The 18,031-nt window shown below is 42.3% G+C and overlaps 3 protein-coding genes across 3 annotated transcripts; 1 reads left to right on the top strand and 2 right to left on the bottom strand.

Moving 5' to 3' along the window:
• Window positions 1-62: 62 nt before the first annotated feature.
• Window positions 63-6,601, bottom strand: LOC6590372 (transcription factor Ken). Its single transcript, XM_002015586.2, has 3 exons — window positions 5,859-6,601; window positions 2,316-2,485; window positions 63-2,244 (listed from the first exon to the last, which is right to left on the bottom strand). Exons 1-3 carry the CDS (start codon window positions 5,865-5,867, stop codon window positions 714-716), a joined length of 1,710 nt encoding a protein of 569 aa, XP_002015622.1. The 5' UTR covers window positions 5,868-6,601; the 3' UTR covers window positions 63-713.
• A 5,053-nt stretch (window positions 6,602-11,654) lies between these two features.
• LOC6590371 (trifunctional enzyme subunit beta, mitochondrial) lies at window positions 11,655-13,594 on the top strand. Its single transcript, XM_002015585.2, has 4 exons — window positions 11,655-11,740; window positions 12,016-12,175; window positions 12,241-12,415; window positions 12,478-13,594. The coding sequence occupies exons 1-4, from the start codon at window positions 11,671-11,673 to the stop codon at window positions 13,486-13,488; spliced, it is 1,416 nt and encodes a 471-aa protein (XP_002015621.1). The 5' UTR covers window positions 11,655-11,670; the 3' UTR covers window positions 13,489-13,594.
• A 3,399-nt stretch (window positions 13,595-16,993) lies between these two features.
• LOC6590370 (NADH dehydrogenase [ubiquinone] 1 alpha subcomplex assembly factor 3) lies at window positions 16,994-17,826 on the bottom strand. Its single transcript, XM_002015584.2, has 3 exons — window positions 17,562-17,826; window positions 17,282-17,480; window positions 16,994-17,220 (listed from the first exon to the last, which is right to left on the bottom strand). Exons 1-3 carry the CDS (start codon window positions 17,810-17,812, stop codon window positions 17,080-17,082), a joined length of 591 nt encoding a protein of 196 aa, XP_002015620.1. The 5' UTR covers window positions 17,813-17,826; the 3' UTR covers window positions 16,994-17,079.
• Between the last annotated feature and the right edge of the window lie 205 nt (window positions 17,827-18,031).

Below are 18,031 nucleotides of genomic sequence, written 5' to 3'. Positions count from 1 at the left end.
AATATGTAGGTTCAACAAAATATATTTCGAAAATTGCTTGGAAAGTATAGACAAAACTGAAATGCTTTTCTGATTTTATTACGATCTTGCGAATTTATACTGTACTACTATTTACACACTTTTATTGGCGATTTTAGGAGGGAATATGTAAAAATCTTAGCATGAAAGAGTGTATAAAAATTATTCAAATATATGTATGTAGGTAGGTAGGAGTTCATGTAAGACGGGGTAGAAAATAAAATAGAAATTACAATACCGTTTGTATACAAATATTCTTAGAAAATAATGTTCCATTTTGATGGACCAGCCGTTTTAAAAAAATAGGGAATAGTGGACGTGGGGTTCTGTGGGGTGTTTGAAACTCAAATACAATTTAAAAGAGAAAAAACAACTTGTTTTGCCTCTCTCTCTGTCGGGCTCGGATTCTTGGATTCTAATTCCCAGCGCCAGCCCCAGCCCCATCTCCATCTCTGGCTGCGTTCATATCGTCATGCCGTCGGTGAAGTTATTGTGAATCCAGTAAAGTAGTCACGTGAATGTTGGTAAGCTTAAGATTTAAATGTACATTTTACATATTTATACAATAAGTAATTAAATCTGTTACTTTTACTGTTTACCGTATGTTTGTATACAATATATATATATATAAAATTCAGGTCTCTTTGCAAGTATTGGATTGGCGGCGGGTGGAGCCAACTCAAAGATCGGTTAGGTTATTCGCGAAGATTCTTGGTCAGCAGCAGGTTGTTGTGGTGCCCGGAGAGATGCCGGACCAGCTCCTGCACCGACTCGAAGCACATGGAGCAGAAGCAACAGCTGTAGCGGTTCTCCGTGTCCGTGCCGTTGGTGGTGGTTATGATGTTCCGGTGGACCGAGCACAAGTGCTTGAGGAGGTGGGCCTTCTGCTTGAACATAGCCACGCAGAGGCGGCAGGCAAAGGGCTTCTCGCCCGTGTGGACGCGCAGATGGGTTTTGAGGTTCCAGGACATGCCGAACTGCTTGCCGCAGTACTCGCACCGGTACTCTCGCACCGAAGACGAGTGGGGGTTGCTGCTGGCTATGTTCGATCCGGAGGCGGAGCTGCTGCGACCCTCTGGGTCCAGCCCCAGGTTCATGTGCGACAGACTAGAGAGTCGCGACTGCAGATTGGGCATTGCGGAAATCGCGGCGTTCTGATTCGACTGCCACTGGTACACGAACTGGGGCCCCAAGTGCATTGGTATATCCGGGCTCTGTGCATGGTTCCTTTGCGATTCGATTAGCTTTCGGTCCGGGGTCAGGGTGTCGCCGTTGAGTGCCCCATCCTCGAGATGGGCGAGCATGTTCTTCTCCGAGCTAAATCCAGATATGGGCGATGTCGTCGACTTCACCAGTCTCAGCTCTTCCAACAGGTTTTGCTGATACGATGTGAATGGCTGATTGTCACTTTGAGTGTTGTGAAAGCCGGGTCGTCGTTTTCGATGGGGCGTAACCACGTAGTTCTCCGGCGAGCTGTTGATGTCCGAGCCATCGGACAGCGGCTTCAACACATCCTTGTGCGAGTCGAAGAAAAGTCCCTTCCGCTTTGTGCTCTCGCTTGCGCTGATAGCCAGGTCGATGCCGCTGTGATCAGATCCCGATCCGATTGTTCTGCTGGCATCACTACGGGCCGAGTTCTCGCTTTTTGTCCGGAGGTCTAGTGAAAGGTTAACTGGATTTATAGCCGAGTTGTTGTTATTGTTGTTACTGCTGTTGCTGTTGGTGTTGCTGTGGTTGCTGATGCCACTCGGTGGAGCATTAGAGAGATTTACGATTTCATCTGTGTCTTTTTCGCTCCTGTTGTCCTTGTGCGTGCATTCGTCGTCCTCCTCCTTGGCCACCCCCCCGCCGCCACACTCGGGGGCACTCTCGCAGTGCTCGGCCGAGCACGCGGAAAAATCTGCCGCATTTCTGGACTCGTCCACACTGTCGACCTCATACTTGAGTGTCTGGTCCAGGTTCTGGGAGGATGAGTACTGCTTCCGAGATCTCTCGCGTATGCTTCCGCACTTGCTGTTCAGATAGGCAGAGTCTGTGGTCTTCCAGCTATCGGACTTGATCTGCAGGAGCAGCAGCAGATCGTGCAGGTAGTTCACGTCACGAGAGGTGATGCACGTCTGTCCCGAGTACAGGAAGTCCAGCAGAAATTTAAAGTAGGTGGCATTGACGTCTGGGAAGTAGACGGTGGTCGAGCAGTCGCTCAGGTGAGTGTCCTCTAACAGGTTTCTGCAAAATCCAACCAATAACCATCAGTGAACTCAAAAATGACCCAGCCCCCACCCAATCGAAAGGCTTACCGTATGAGGGGACTGGCGGCGGCCAGCACCAGTTTGTGTGCATGCAGCTTCACTTTGTTCTCGCACACGATTGTAAGGTCCGCCGGGTGTTCTCCCCGGAACGCTGCTCCGATTTCCTTGAGTATGCACTCGCCATGCTTGCTGTATTGCAACATCAACATTCTCTGAAACTACAAATGGAAGAAGGAAGAGGGGTTAGATTGGTTGCATCGGATTCTGCGCATTAGTACTACAAATATTAGATTTCAAAGAATGCAAGCTACAAATCGGATCAGAGACCACTCTATATATGCATGTACATATGTATATTTTCATTTGTACATACGAGTATATACTCGTACATGTGCATACCTTTCTGTGAATTGTGAAGACAGCAAAATAGAAAGTTTTGGAATGGAAAATGTCTGCATCTGGCGCTGTCTCTTCCGCTGGCGAGTATTACACAATCTCCGAGCTTGGAAGCCGCCTTTCACCGAAACTCTCTCCTCCCCTCTCCCCATGACTATTTCACGATTGTGTCATACAGACGGCACTCACACAGGTAGGCTCACCCACCTACACACTCGGTCGCTTGTCTGTGTGTTAGAAAAAGGATCTTGCAGTATTCGAAAGTGAGCTTTCATCGCCACGGAGAAATGATCATGCATACACATGTGGACACATCCATACACTCATATGTATAGCGAAGAGCGGTTGTGTGTGTGAATTGAAATTACAAAGCATTAGTAAATGTTTACTAATCAGGTTTTTAGGTTTTTCTTCATCTCTGTTTTTGTAATACTGCACAAGCCACACACACACGCATACAGCCATTACCTTCACACGTATGTACAGCCCAAGCATTGTTGCTGGAAAAGATGAAAGCTCCACTTCATAGAGCAGCCCCCAACCACAATAGCAGTTGCTTAAGAAACGCTCGCTATGCTGCTTCTGCCACTACCTCTCTATGTCTCTCTCTCTCTCTCTGCGCGACTGCCTCAAAAAAGCTTTCCCCTTTCGATGTTGTTGTTGCTGCCGACAGCTTGCTGTTGCGTTGGTGTGTTGGTGTTGGATTCGAGTTTGGCGCGAAGGCAACGCCGAATACGATGAAATTGTTACACTGAAATTCGCTGGACTGTGAGACTGTATCTGTGGAACAGCTATGCATACTCGCTCACTTTATGGGGCTATTACTGTATTGTGCAAGAGCATGGCTTGTAAGCTCTCAACAAAGCTAAAGTTCAGCAGATCTGAAAACTTCGAAAAGATAGTCTTGCTTTTTGTTACGCTCTGCTGCGTCGCTGCTTTTGCCTCTGCTTCACTGGGAGACGAAACGTTCACTTTCAATAAAACTTGAATGACTGGCTTGGCACAGCACCAAGAGAATGGGAGAATGGCTTCCCCCCTCGCCGACGCTCCACTCCACTTCGTAGTTGTGTTATTTTTCATGGGAAGCGAAAGCTGAAAGAGCACGATCGTTTGTGGGAAAGATTGCGGGGGGAGGAACGGGGAGATGACAGGCTAGTTCTAACGTTGGGCAAGTCAGAAACGGTGCTAATGGAATAAAGTTGAATACTGGATTCCAATCCTCTCATTCCTTCTATTCGTCATGGATATTCATTCCTTTCTACAAACGCTTTCAGATTTCGCAATTGGAAATGTACAACCACATATGTACATACATACATACAATAACTGGCTTTCATAAATGCATACACTGGGCTCCGACGTCTGCGGAAACGCGTTTGAGTTATTTTCAAATGGAACATCATTCCTGCCGTACTTTCATTTGATGCGATCATAAACATTTCGACATTTTTCTCCACTTTGGGCTCAGACTGGTGTTGCCGAGTGTACAACATACATTCATACATACATACATACAAAACAACTCGAAATGGGAATGAAAGGGACAAAGCAGAGATGATCGAGCGCAAAAGTGAGACAAAACAAAACACGCTAACTCACAAAACGCGCATAAAAATCACCTTTCACAAAAAGCTTTTCTTTTTCTCTGTGCTGTATGTCTGTGTATTAGTAAAAAAAAAAGAGCTAAACAAAACGAACACACTCGCATAAATATTTACATACAGAGAACGTAAGTTCGTATATAAATATGTATGTATGTATGTACATACATATTACTTTATACTTTCAGATTTTTGTAGTCGTCATCGTTCCAATGTAATGCAATGTTTTTCCACTACTCTTTCTTTAATGTGAGTGAGAGTATCATTTATGCAGATTGTGAGTGTATAAGCACATGTCTGGTGCAGATTGAAAACGAAGAGAACGGGGGCCACAAAAGAGAAAGCGCATTCGAAATATTTTGAAAGTTGTATGAGAGCTTATAAAAAGGGAGCGGAGCGGTGTGGAGAGGGGGCTAAACTTGTTTCTGCACCAACACACTCGCACTCGCAACTCAGAGCTGTGCTCTTTCCCCTTTCACGAAAGCTCTCTGGCCGCCCCGCAGAAAATGGCAAAGAGTCGTCGTCGCCGCGCCATTGTACTTGCTGTAAATGCTACACTCGTAAAAGTGACCCAAATTTGAATTACATAACTTATGAGGCGAACGATACATGCTGGGAAAGATACGATAGGACAGTACTTTTGGGCATTGAGATTGAGGCTCTCCAAGGAAATGATAAATACATACATATGTACAATGGAAGTATTTTGTTTTGGATTTCTCCATTTCCCCTTTCAGTAAGATAGTTTTCGATTGTAGAATGTTCAAAGCTTTCGTCACATATTACTATAAAATACATATTCCTCCACTCTTTGTAAGTGCACAGACCGACAGACAAACGTGTGTATATACTTGTAAATATGTTCATATATGTTTGTGTGCATGTACATATAGCATATTTTGTAACATCTGCGCGATCGGCCTGTAATTGTGCGCTTGCATGTTCATTGTCTGTGTGCGCATACATATGCTTGTGGTGTGGTGTGCTTTTTCACCTTCACTCTTATTGGAAAGCAGTTCAGTTAGCCGTCAACCACTACCATTATATACAGATTATATCTGTACATAGGTATGAACGTGTGTACGAGTATGTCTTCAAATTTCATGACATGCATACAAATACACACACACACAAACAAAATATTACGCAGACAAAAGCACGCCATGCCATGAAGGTCACTAAGCCTTTCTTGTCTTTTGGTTGGCTGCGCTTTGTAGCCGTAGCTGTTGCTTTTGCTTTAGCTGTTGTTGTTGTTGTTGCCCTGTTAATGATGATCACGATGACGAAGATTGGATAGCTACGAACAGACGTTCGCTATATCGGAACTTCGTTCAGGCCCAACTTTGGCTTTAAGCTCGGTCTGGTCTGGCTTTGGAATGTTTTTCTCTGCGACTATTAAATTAGTGTTTGACCTTGGTAGCTCTGCGTTTTATGTATGCTTAGGTGCATGTAGACACGCGTACCATCGCAAAAGTTTGGGTTTTTCGTTTCGTTGAAGATGTTGCAATGCCAGCCGATGGAAAAGTTTCTGGCTCATTTAACCGAACTCCACTATGTATGTGAATACGAGTGGTAAATATACAGCAAAGCTTACCTCTTTCATTAGCAATTGATCGAAAATTGTTTAATCCCTTGCACTAAACTAAGACTCAATGGATAAATTCCTCGATCAGTTCGTTCACGGTGGATATGATATGCGATTCGAGTGCGTGTGTGTTTGCGTGGGTCTGTACACATGTGTGCGACCAAGTCGAGCTTTCCCCTTTCACAATCCAATCTCTTTTAGCCACAGCTCCAGTGGGCGAGAGTGTGTATGTGAGGGATACACACACGCGACGACGCGTTCTATTCCGTTGGCAGTGCTGTTGGTCTCACCCACAACAACTTTCAATTTCGATTTCAACACCAACACCCAGCTTTCGTGGTCTCGTGTGTGTGTGTGTGTAGTTGGTGATCTTCGAAGGCGGGGGAACACAACTCTCGGTGGTACTACTATTCATATTTTTAAGAACACATGAAGCTTTATTCGCTCACTATATTGGCCATCCAACGCGGACTTTAATTTTATTCAATTTCTCTTTTGTTTTTCCTGCTTGCACATCTTCTTCTTCTGCGACGCAGCGATCCACACTAGCACATGTACACAGCACAGCACACCACACTCACGAATCGTTCACCACGACAACGACATTAACTTTAACTAGGTTGAAGTTTTGTTTCTTTTTTATTGCGAAATAAAAAACTTGATTGGTAAAACTTTTTCTGGCGGGCGAGCGAGTGTCGAGTGTGAGAGATCTCTTGCTCTTGCTCTTGCTCTTGCTCTTTTTTGAATTCAATGCGCGCGCGCGTCCGACTCGATCGGCGGTTGGGAAAAAAGTATTAACAGTTAACATCAGCCCGAAGAATTTGAATAAAGTTTATCGATAAGATATACCGAAATATACCGCCTCGTTTTAAAAATATACCGCAAATATACTGACTATTTTACAGATTCCTCGTTTCTGATCTTCCGTGGAATATTCTCAGCTATATAGCACATTTAGCCGTGCCCACATAATTTTAGCCCATTGATGAATCAATTTTCTACTTGACTGGCTTATTCTTATTACTTGCTTTTATTGCATTTTGCGTAAAAAAAGGTTTTGGCGAAAATGGTCAAACAAATGAAACGACTTAAAACGCAAGAGAAAAATCGTTCCAATTGTTCAATTTCTTTATTCCGTTGAATAAACCTCAGTAACTAAAACCTTTAGTTCTGCCCACATAATTTTATCCGATTAATGAATCAATTTTCTACCTGATTGACTACTTTTAAGTACTCTCTTTTATTGTATAGTGTAGAAAACAAGGTTTAAACAAAAAAGGTCAACAAAAAAACAGTCGCAACGTAGGTGGGTATGGAATGTAACGTAAGTGAGTATGAAATGTCACGCTAACCGGAGCCTGGGCTCAGCTATACCCTATTTCGTTAATATATATGAAGAAACTGTTTTTCCAAGCTGTTTAAAAACGCAATTAATATAGAAATTATCTCAGATTGTTATGTTTTAGACATATGTATAAATGCATATGATTAGGGTCATGTAAATATATCTCGAACCCGATACCCATTCTTGGTTTCTGTAAGTAGACCTTCAAAATATCGTTGAAATACATTTAAAACAGAGACTGAATAGTTTTGGCCTATATTAGTGCATTAGATGACAAACATTTTCTCAGTTCTATAACATCCATTTCCCCAGGGTATGTAAAATCCTGCTCAATACGGGATGACAAACATTTTCTCAAATCTATAATATCCTTTCCTAGGGTATGCAATGTTGCTTGCATGTTGCCGCAACATGGAACGCGATTTTTGCTCTCTCTCTTAAGTGAGTTCCAATTGTTGAATTTTTATATTTCGTTGAATAATTCTGGCTAACTAAATCCTTCAGCCATGCCCACATAGTTTTATTCCATTGATGAATAAATTTTCTACAAGATTGGCTAGTTTTTAGTCCTTGCTTTTATTGTATTTTGGCTAAAACAAGGTTTAAACAAAATACTTTAACAAAAAACAGTCTCAATGTTGCTGGTATTTGAAGACTTTTTGCCTGTGAACCGGACCTTTATATACCCTATATCAGTAATTTTATATATTATTATTATTAATTATTTATTATTAATAAATAAAATTGATATGTTTTTGACATATTCATGTATTTGATTAGTTTCTTGTATATCCTTATCCCAATACCCATTCTTGGTCTCTGTAAGAAGACAATAAACTGTAAAATATCGTTATGATAGCTTTAGAACAGAGACTGACTAGTTTTTGCATTTATTGGTGCATTAGATGACAAACATTTCCGCAATTCTATAATATCCAGAGTATTCGGAATGTGTTGCTACAAATTAATGTTGCCACAACGTCTGATTAACATTCTGTAACGTGTGCTTGTTTTCCCGTTAATTCCTGGCACTTTCAAAATGCGTAGCAATTTTCCCCAGGTTTTTTTTAGTCGTTTCGATATAACTTTGTAAGGTCTATGTTTAGTACAAAAGATGGGGCTCATCCAATTTTTAGTTTTCATAATGATAGCATTAAACATGTGGTCGCGAACGTACGCGAAATAGAATTCGACTTTTGCTAAATATAGTCAAGTAAAAAAATCTGCGACACGGAACAGAATAATCTAAGGCAGTTCATTTACTTTAAAAGGGGGTAACGAGAGTACGATTTTTCATTGTTATTTTTTACTTTATCACTTCACATTCTCTCATAAATCAATTCACATTATCTTAACAAACAACTTATTTCGCTTTGAGGAACAACTTTTATCAATAATCATCTTTCTTAAAGGAGAAAGCAGTACAGGAAAACATGACTATTTTATTTTAGTAGATTTTCAGATCAAAGTAATGAAATTACATACAATACATACAATTGGTTAAGTTTCATTCAATTTATATAACAAAGGTATGTGGAAATGGGTTTATATTATTGTTTTGTTTATTAATATTTATTTATAGACATGCAAAATATGGTACATTATGATCTCCACCTACCCATTTATTTTCCTACCAAGGTGTTTTAGCAACTGCCATCCTTTACATCTATAGCTTCTCCAGTTTCTGGTCGCATGTTAGATCAAAATGTCCATGAAAATGATTTAAAAAAATTTTAGTTCATTCGGAAGAAACAAATGCCTTTGAGATTGCTTAATGACCTTGATCACCAATAAGTAACGCTAATTTCCCTATTTGTTTTCTTTGTGAAAACAGAACGCCTACATTTGCATCTTCTACCCTTTCAAATTTTAGGGAACAATTAGACATGTCCTTGGACCAATTTTCTCAGTTGACTGTGAATAAATCTACATTCAGGAATTCATGAAAGTGTATGCAGGTAGGTAGATAATATAATTCAATAAAGGATGCAGACTACTAAATAAGTAAATTTCCAATAGAAACTTTGTACTAAAAACTGCCATTAAGATCAAGATCGAATGGTTGTAATGGTTGTTTTTGGATTGATTGACCTACTAGGATGGATGGCTATAGCTTTAGGTCCCGATACTAATTTACATACAGCTGTCCTCCTATTCTACCTCCAAGGCACGTTCATTTACATAGACAGAACAGTCGCATCCATTGAAATCAATTCTTCACCCTTAAGTTTCAAGGACACTTGCAATTGTTCTCCTTAATGGGAAAGGGTAGAGGGAGTAGATGTGAATTCGTACGTAGGTGGCGTGCGTATGCATCGGACATTTGAGGATCATAAACAACACATTTAATAGGATAATCGAGGCGCAGCGAGGGTCAAGGTCTTTGAAGAAATCTATTTCGTAATGGATTTCTCCGTGATACCTTTCTTTTGTATATAATTAAGGAAAATTTACATGTTATGGTTGTATGTATATGTATGTACATAAGTATATACAAAATGTGTAGTTATATACATTCCTAGTATTGAATTCCTCAACTTCGATAAAAAATATAAACGTATTCAAAAACATAATTTGAATTAACATGTTCGATCTTTAAAAAGTTTAAATATAATACTATAAATCCATGTCACTCATTCTATATAATTGAGGAAACTAGTCAGTCGCTGTTTTAAGTTTTTGGTTTTCTTTCGGGGACCAAGAATAGGTATCGGGATCGAGATGTATTAATATATACATATATATATCATTTAAGTTTTGTAATCAATTTTTCACAGTGAGAACTAACAGGAGTCGTGATACAAAATTGGGTTGCTATAGTTCTTTTAGTCTCTGACATCTAGGCGCTCATCGGGACAGACTATTGATGCAGCTCAAGAATATACATATATACTTTATGGGGTCGGAAACTCTTCCTTCTGAGCGTTACACATCCATTTTCACCACAAATCTAATATACCCCTATATTCTCTCTTTGAGTATCTGGGATACAAATGTGGACGTGGCTTGAGTATAGTTGTTTGAGAAAAACAGTTAAATTTCGTGGGACGACGATTAACCGATTGCGGTTAAATGTTGTTCTCTATTTTCGTCTTTTTTTAAGGATAAGATACTATGCAGCTGAATTATGGAATGGTGTTGAATGACTGGGGAATATGACAGAGAATATGATACAACTTTAAGAATTTTAGCTTAGTTCAGATGAAAGCTATCGTGATTTTTTTAAGTTCAGAAATAAGTAATATTTTCCGCCATTTGCCTCAAGTAGTTGAACTATTTAAATCGAGGGGGCTTAGGTGTGCTAAGTTCGGTTTTTAATCATACGAGACGCTATATTGTTGTTGAGGAACCAAAATTGAGACAAAAAAAATCAAAGTCAAGTATTTTAAATAAGCAAATCAGGTAGAAAATAGATTCATTAATTGGATAAAATTATGTGGGCAGGGCTGAGGGTTCTATTTAGCTAGTAATTTTCGTTGTAATATCAAAATCGAGGAATATAGTATATAATCGGGTATTGAATCGGTAATAACCGGTAGGCAGCATGATTCCCATTCCATATTCCACCACATATAATATATCCATATAAACTTAGTTTTTTTTTAAATATACCGCTAAACTACGAACCGTTTAAAACGGAACGACGCGATTTTTGCTTTTCACCAATAAAAATCGTCAAAAATGAAATGCAAATAGATATTATAGAATTAATCCCAGGCTCCAAAGAAAGCAACAACAATTTAGTCTCTGTTTTAAAGCTATTACAACGATATTTTACAGTTTATTGTCTTCTTACAGAGACCAATAACGGGTATCAGGATCGAGATATGTATCTATATATGCATGTACATAAAAGATAATAATCATATGCATCAATTCGTCTAAAACCTATCAATTTGAGAAATTATATTAAATTAACGAAATAGGGTATACAAGGGCATATATTTTTTCTTAAACTCTTTTGTTTAAACCTTGCTTAGTCAAAATACAATAAAAGCAAGGTCTAAAAACTGTCCAATCTTGTTGAAAATTTATTTATCAATGGCATAAAATTACGTGGGCAGAACTAAGGGCTTTAGTTGGCCAGAATTATTTAACGGAATATAAAAATTGAGCAATATGAACGACTATCCTTTCTCGTTGTTTTTGTTTGGCCTATTTCGTTAAAACCTTTTTTACGCAAAATCCAATAAAAGCAAGTATTAAAAATAAAACAGTTAATTAAAAAATTGATTCATCAATCGTATGAAACTAGGTGGGCAGGGCTCACTGTTTTATTTAGCTAGTAATATTCCACGGAATATCAAAAACGAGGAATATGTGTAATAGATCTTGAATTCTTCAGTATATTTACGGTATATTTTTAGAATCAGGCGGTATATTTTGGTGTGTTTCTGAGGGTCGGACGGTATGTTTTAACGATAACTCCGCTGTCACACTGGACACAACAGCTGCACTTTGAAAGCAAAAAGTAAAATGAGTTTAAATATCTGCATTTTGGGCCGCAAAAGCAATGGCCTTAACATCTTGAACATATCCAGAAAAGGTATGTGTTGGAAGGAATAGCATGTTATTTGCATAAGACAAGCAGAGGCACAGCACTGGACTTTGGCTCTCCGGCAACGGACAAATCTTAAAGGGCCAAAGTCCAAGATCTCAACGGATGGAGGTGTCCCCGTCACCCTTTTGGAAAGCTACTATGACGTCTGAAGCTTATCATAGATAGACTTTATTTTGCAATGCCATAGTTTGGTTGCCTATGCAATACATAATAATAGCCTAATAATGGAAATAAATTTTTGTTTGTACAAATTAATATAGTTCAATGCAGAGCCCTGTCGGCCGCGGTGGCGGCACCCCAACCCAAGCAGAGGAACAGTCAAAATGTGGTGCTTGTTGATGGTGTCCGTACACCATTTTTGACTTCCGGAACCTCCTACTCGAAACTTATGCCGCACGAATTGGCCCGACACTCTCTTTTGTAAGTCTTTGGTATATTTTTGGTTTACGTTTTGACATGTATTTGACTCTAATATACCTATACAGATCGCTGTTGCAAAAGAATCGACTTGACAAAGAGCTCATCGACTATATAGTCTATGGCAGCGTCATCCAAGAAGTGAAGACTTCCAATATCGCACGCGAGGCAGCACTCGCAGCTGGGTTCAGCAATAAAACACCCGCCCACACGGTCACAATGGCTTGCATCAGCTCCAATGCGGTAATCCCATCAAAGTTATTCCTTTAATTGCATAGTAACTCTTGACATCCCGCTCTGTGCAGGCAATAACAACGGGCATGGGCTTGATTGCAACCAACACATACGATGTTATTGTGGCTGGTGGCGTTGAGTTTATGTCAGACGTTCCCATTCGCCATTCTCGCAAGATGCGCGGTCTTATGCTAAAGGCGAACAAGGCAAAAACTCTTGGGCAGCGTTTGGCGTTGCTGTCGACATTCAGGCCTGGCTTCTTGGCCCCCGAATTGCCAGCTGTGGCCGAGTTTTCGTCTGGCGAGACAATGGGACACTCGGCGGATCGTCTGGCATCCGCATTTAATGTTTCCCGCGGCGAGCAGGATGAGTACGCCCTGAGATCGCACACGTTGGCAAAGGAAGCACAGGAGAAGGGCTACTTCACGGATCTGGTTCCATTCAAGGTGCAAGGCGTTGATCAGGTAGTGGACAAAGACAACGGCATTCGTGTGTCAACCCCCGAAAGCTTGGCGAAGTTGAGGCCGGCTTTTGTGAAACCCTATGGCACGGTTACAGCCGCTAATGCCTCATTTCTGACCGATGGTGCCTCTGCTTGTTTGATCATGACTGAGGAGAAAGCAAAACAGCTTGGCCTTAAGCCGAAGGCCTACCTGCGCGATTTCCTGTACGTGTCGCAAGATCCCGTCGATCAACTGTTACTGGGACCCGCCTACGGGATTCCGAAACTTTTGAAAAAAGCCGGTCTCACTTTGAAAGACATTGACTCGTGGGAGATCCATGAAGCTTTTGCCGGTCAAATTGTGGCCAATCTGAAGGCCTTGGACTCGGATTGGTTCTGCAAAACATATCTGGGCCTGAGCGAAAAGTTGGGCTCACCAGATCTGTCCAAATGGAATAACTGGGGCGGATCCCTGTCCATCGGACATCCATTTGCCGCAACTGGTGTCCGTCTGTGCATGCACACTGCGAACCGCTTGGTTCGCGAAGATGGCAAGCTTGGTGTGGTCGCAGCTTGTGCAGCCGGCGGCCAGGGCGTTGCCATGCTTATCGAGCGCTATCCTGGCGCAACAGCCGACTGAAATCGAAATCAAATCAACAAAGGAAAGTGCAGTTTGACTGCAGTTTGATGCCTTAGCTTTTATACACTTAAAACTATGTCTACGAGTAAAGAAATTTGAAATTAAATGTTCGTTTAATTCCGGCTGGCGAAAATCCTCTAGCTGAGGCAAGGGTAATGCCTTCTTGCTTGCTCTGTCCGAGGTAATGCAGTGAACTGAACCAGGGCCATGGCTAGAGGTGCCTGGCGGACAGCCATAAAACACTAGGGGAAGCTCCCCCGAAAAATATTAACCGGTCAATAACTCGGGCGGAAGCGTTCCAGGGAGGGGATGAAGGCAAAAGCTCAATAGCCGGCTCCAAGGCAGGGTGGATATATCCCAAGGGGAGAAATCCACGATAGAATGGGCTGAGCAACGGTTTATTCGCTAACAAGGTGGAGGAGATGTTGTGATGGACCTATTTCAGGCCGAGGTAAGCTCAGTCACGTCCAGGGGTCAATCCACAAGAAATTTGTAGAAGTGGATGGAACTTTGAGGGAGACGCAGGGTTGGCCTCTCGTAGAGAGGATGGATCGGGGCTAGGGCGAGAGTTGCTAGTAGTGTGTATCGAATGGTGTATGTGGACGTGAGGTGGGGTAGCTTCGCCTCGGCTCTTTGGAATGACTTACGCTGTTGATATTATTTAGATAATTGGACACTTTATTATAAATACTTTTAGCACTTTCTTAAGTTCTAAGATTGGTACAACGTCTGTACTCGGGGCCGGGTTTCTTCGTAAGCTCCTATCTGGTTCCAGGCCGGCGCTTATCAATACGCAGGGATGGCATTTCGCTTACTTGGTGATCGTGTGTCGACTGGGTCATCCCAGTCGCGCTTTGCCGACTTGGCGGATTTGCCGTTGGCGCGTGTCGTGAGTTTTCGCGGTCTCATCTCTTCGTGGTTGAGCCCATCACAATAAGTGGGGAAGCCCCGACATCAATGATATGAGTCACTCCTACACTTTATATTATCCACTAGCATACGTGGGGCAGGAACACACATTCGTAGGTCCCACCTCGTCAAACGTGCACGACATAACTCTCGTCACGGGAAAGAGTACCTTGGTATCTGGCTGGAGAGTCCTCGAAAGTCCATCCTTCTCGGACCATAAGTACATTCAGTTTAAGTGCGAGTTCAAACACACTTCGAAGATAACAGTCTATAGATACCCCGGAATACAAACTGGGTAAAGTTTAAAAAGGCACATACTTCGAAACCGGGCTCAGTGAAAACTGAAATGGATATAGAGAAGTCCCTAGAGACGCTATTCAAGGAGTTACTGGATGCCTACCATTTAACCCCTCAAGAACAAAGAAGAGGTCCAAGCCACAATGGTGGAACCGATATCTTTCTCCCCAAAGGAACAACTTCAAGGAATTCTCTAAGATCGCCACAAAAGGGAACAAAGAGATCGTCAATGAGGAATACAAAATCCTACTTAGTAGCTACAAGAAGAAAATACGTACGGCACACAGGAACTCGTGGCGGAAGTTCTGCTGCAACATCGAGAAAATGCCTGAAACCGCTATGCTCCAGAAGCTGCTCTCAAAGCAGCCCACAGTACAGTGTCAATTAAAACTATATAACGGACAGTGGACAGAGGGCAGTAGAGAAGTCCTATCGTACTAAAGGAGGCGCAATTCCCTGGATGCACCAAGGTCACCGAAGCGGAAGAGCATGGACCTAGCAACCGAGGAACAACACCCCCAAACAGACCTGTTAACCACTAAAAAAATCCACTGGGCTATAGACCCCTTCGCGGGCATAAAAGCACCAGGACTGGAAGGGATATTCCCAACCATGATGCAGGTGGCCAAAGAGGTTATCACCCCATGGCTCTCAGCAATATACACTGCATTGGAAAGTACGGGCTATATCCCTATCCAATGGAGAACCTCGAGAGTTGTCTTCCTTCCAAAGGCAGGAAAGTGCTGTCATGTGAGTCCCAAAGATTACAGACCGATAAGCCTTACCTCCGCTCTACTAAAAACACTGGAAAAGCTGTTTAATTTACACATCAGGAATGCGGTTGAGGGACTGATGTCAACTAACCAACATGCCTACACCAAAGGGAAATCGGTGGAGATGCACTACACTCGTTAGTAGCCACCATCGAGAACGCCCTTCACAATAAAAAGTATGCACTGGGAGTATTTGTCAACATCTCCTGAGCATTCAATAACGTGGCCACAGCAGCAATAACGAATCGCGTAGAAGCGAATAACACACGCCCAGCAATCAACCTTTGGATCAAGAACCTCCTAAGTTTTAGATGTGTGCAACCGGAGTGGGGCACCGATTCCATGGTTAAAGGGGCTCACAGAGGCACACCTCAGGGTGGAGTCCTGTCGCGACTCCTGTGAAATCTGGTGGTCGACGACCTCATCAAGAGATTTAAAAGGAAGGCCCCAAAAATAACAGCTTATGAAGATGACATAAGCATACTTATTACGGGTGTATGTCCATCGCCCCTCAGCTCCTTAATGGAACGTACACTCCGGGAGATACGTGAGTGGGCGGAAGAGGTAGGACTCAGTATCAACGCGGGCAAGACGGACCTCATTCTCTTTACCAAGAGGTGCAAGGTACCTGCAAGGTATATGGACGCCCCCGAAAATTGACCAAAGTAGGCTGACCCCAAAAACACAGGAAAAATACCTAAGCATACCTGGCATGGAAACCCAATGTACTCTAAAGGGTGAAGAAGGCCATCAGAAAAATGTCGCCACAAGGATACGGGCATAGTTCAATCAGCGGGGACATGACCAGATCTACTGATTATATGACCCCCCAAACTTGCCTCGACATTAAAACTATCTCATCTCTGGGACCCGAAGACTGGGAAAAGGGAAGGGACCAAGCTCAACATATATACGGACGGATCTAAGATGGACGGAGAAGTAGGAGCTTATACTGCACAGACCCTGCGATAAGGCTGTAGTATAAGCTACCGGACGGATGCAGCATATTCCATGCGGAAGCTTTCGCCATCATGAAAGCAGCAGAGGTCGCGCAGCGTATAGAGCGAGCACATGATGCGGTCAATCTATTCGTCGACAGCCAAGCGGAAATTAGATCCATGCAGGCGTCCGCGGTCAGATGCAGAAGCGTCTTGACAAGCAGGCACTAGACACCCTAAGCCCGACAAAGTCAGTGCGGATCTACTTCCCAGCCATCGTACTAGCTAATGAAGGCTTCCGGCTGGCGAATATGAGAACCGAGAACGTGCCTGTCTCCCTTAGAACTCTGCAAAGCGATCTAGAGAAGCAGGCCAGATCATAAACCGAAAGCAGGTGGAGGAGTACCACCACCTGCAGAACCTCGAAAATAATGTGCAAGGAATGCAACGAGAAACTTAGCCACTACCTACTGCACCTACCACGAAAGGACTGTAAATTCTCGATGACCGCGATGGTTTATACCCCCATTATCAGGATAACTAAGGGCCATACTGGCCTATGCGTGGCCGCGCTGAGAGCCGACCGGGTTAATCTAACCTTCGTTTAATTCCTAACAATGACGCAAATATTATACAAACAGCACCCTTACATAAGAAAAACGAAAACAGTCCGTTTAATCGGTCTCATACAGTTCCTTCTGCTTTAGCTTCGTTTGCAGAATGTCGTTCTCATTATACGATATATGCAGGGGTGGTATGAGCGCGCATGCCACCATTCTGTTCTCAGCATTAAGAAAGTTGAAGGTAGCACAAGCCTGAAAAAAGTAGTGGATATTATCTACTGTTCAGGTATTGTCACTTGGCATACAAACTCACCTGCTCCGTTCGAAGAACCTCAACGTTTATTTTGTGTTTCTTCATGAACTCTATGATCCGCTTGGACAGCGGCGGCGACGGGCTTTGGTCTCCAATACCAATTATGAGAACATCAATTTTCGGATCCAGAGTAGGGAACAAGCTGAGGCTTTCTTCGTTGATGTCCTCGAACGTGTTTACATTCCAAGAAAGGACTGACCTGAAATGAAACCATAGGGAAACCAATTGCATGTGCATGTTTACATAATTCGACCGCCCTTGGTGGGAATGTTCTACGTACCTAGGAAAAACACTGATTGGACCAATTAGGACCATGTCGTTGTTGAGTCTGAACCCATATTGACTATAACCAGTAATCATAAGTCCTAGGTCCGTTTCTGTATTGAATATTGTGACTTTTGTTTTGCCATCGTAGTCGTATGCCTTGCTGAAGTTAACAGCCATGCCGCTGTGCAGCATACGACAGGAGCCGTGTGGAAAGACGAAGCTCCGGCTTCTTTGAGCAACGGCTCTTAATGTTTGCGCAATCATTTTTGGTCTATACAATTAATATTTAAATCAAATTAAATTGTTTATTTTAGTATTATATTATTATACAGTGCTGGATAACATTTATAAATTAAATTATTTTAGTTCAGTAATGAACTAGTTCAATAGAGTTTGTCCAAAAGAATTTACTCTGTGAATATCATTTAAAAATTGTATGATGGATAGTTCCTCTATAGTCGGTAACGAAAGCCGATCCGATCA

Source organism: Drosophila persimilis, unplaced genomic scaffold (genome assembly GCF_003286085.1).
Source record: "Drosophila persimilis strain 14011-0111.01,24,50 unplaced genomic scaffold, DperRS2 tig00000002-arrow-pilon, whole genome shotgun sequence".
NCBI classification, from domain to species: Eukaryota; Metazoa; Arthropoda; class Insecta; order Diptera; family Drosophilidae; genus Drosophila; species Drosophila persimilis.
This window is presented reverse-complemented; position numbering and strand designations above follow the sequence as displayed.

Bases quoted from the DNA above. Each gene is read 5' to 3' on its own strand.
- LOC6590372 (XM_002015586.2), bottom strand. The intron at 2,245-2,315 runs GTAAGCCTTTCG...TGGATTTTGCAG, and splicing joins GCCGCCAGTCCCCTCATACG to AAACCTGTTAGAGGACACTC.
- LOC6590371 (XM_002015585.2), top strand. From the start codon at position 11,671: ATGAGTTTAAATATCTGCATTTTGGGCCGCAAAAGCAATGGCCTTAAC. The intron at 11,741-12,015 runs GTATGTGTTGGA...AAATTAATATAG, and splicing joins CTTGAACATATCCAGAAAAG to TTCAATGCAGAGCCCTGTCG. The intron at 12,176-12,240 runs GTAAGTCTTTGG...ATACCTATACAG, and splicing joins TTGGCCCGACACTCTCTTTT to ATCGCTGTTGCAAAAGAATC.
- LOC6590370 (XM_002015584.2), bottom strand. From the start codon at position 17,812: ATGATTGCGCAAACATTAAGAGCCGTTGCTCAAAGAAGCCGGAGCTTC. The intron at 17,481-17,561 runs GTACGTAGAACA...GTTTCATTTCAG, and splicing joins CCAATCAGTGTTTTTCCTAG to GTCAGTCCTTTCTTGGAATG. The intron at 17,221-17,281 runs GTGAGTTTGTAT...TACTTTTTTCAG, and splicing joins AGGTTCTTCGAACGGAGCAG to GCTTGTGCTACCTTCAACTT.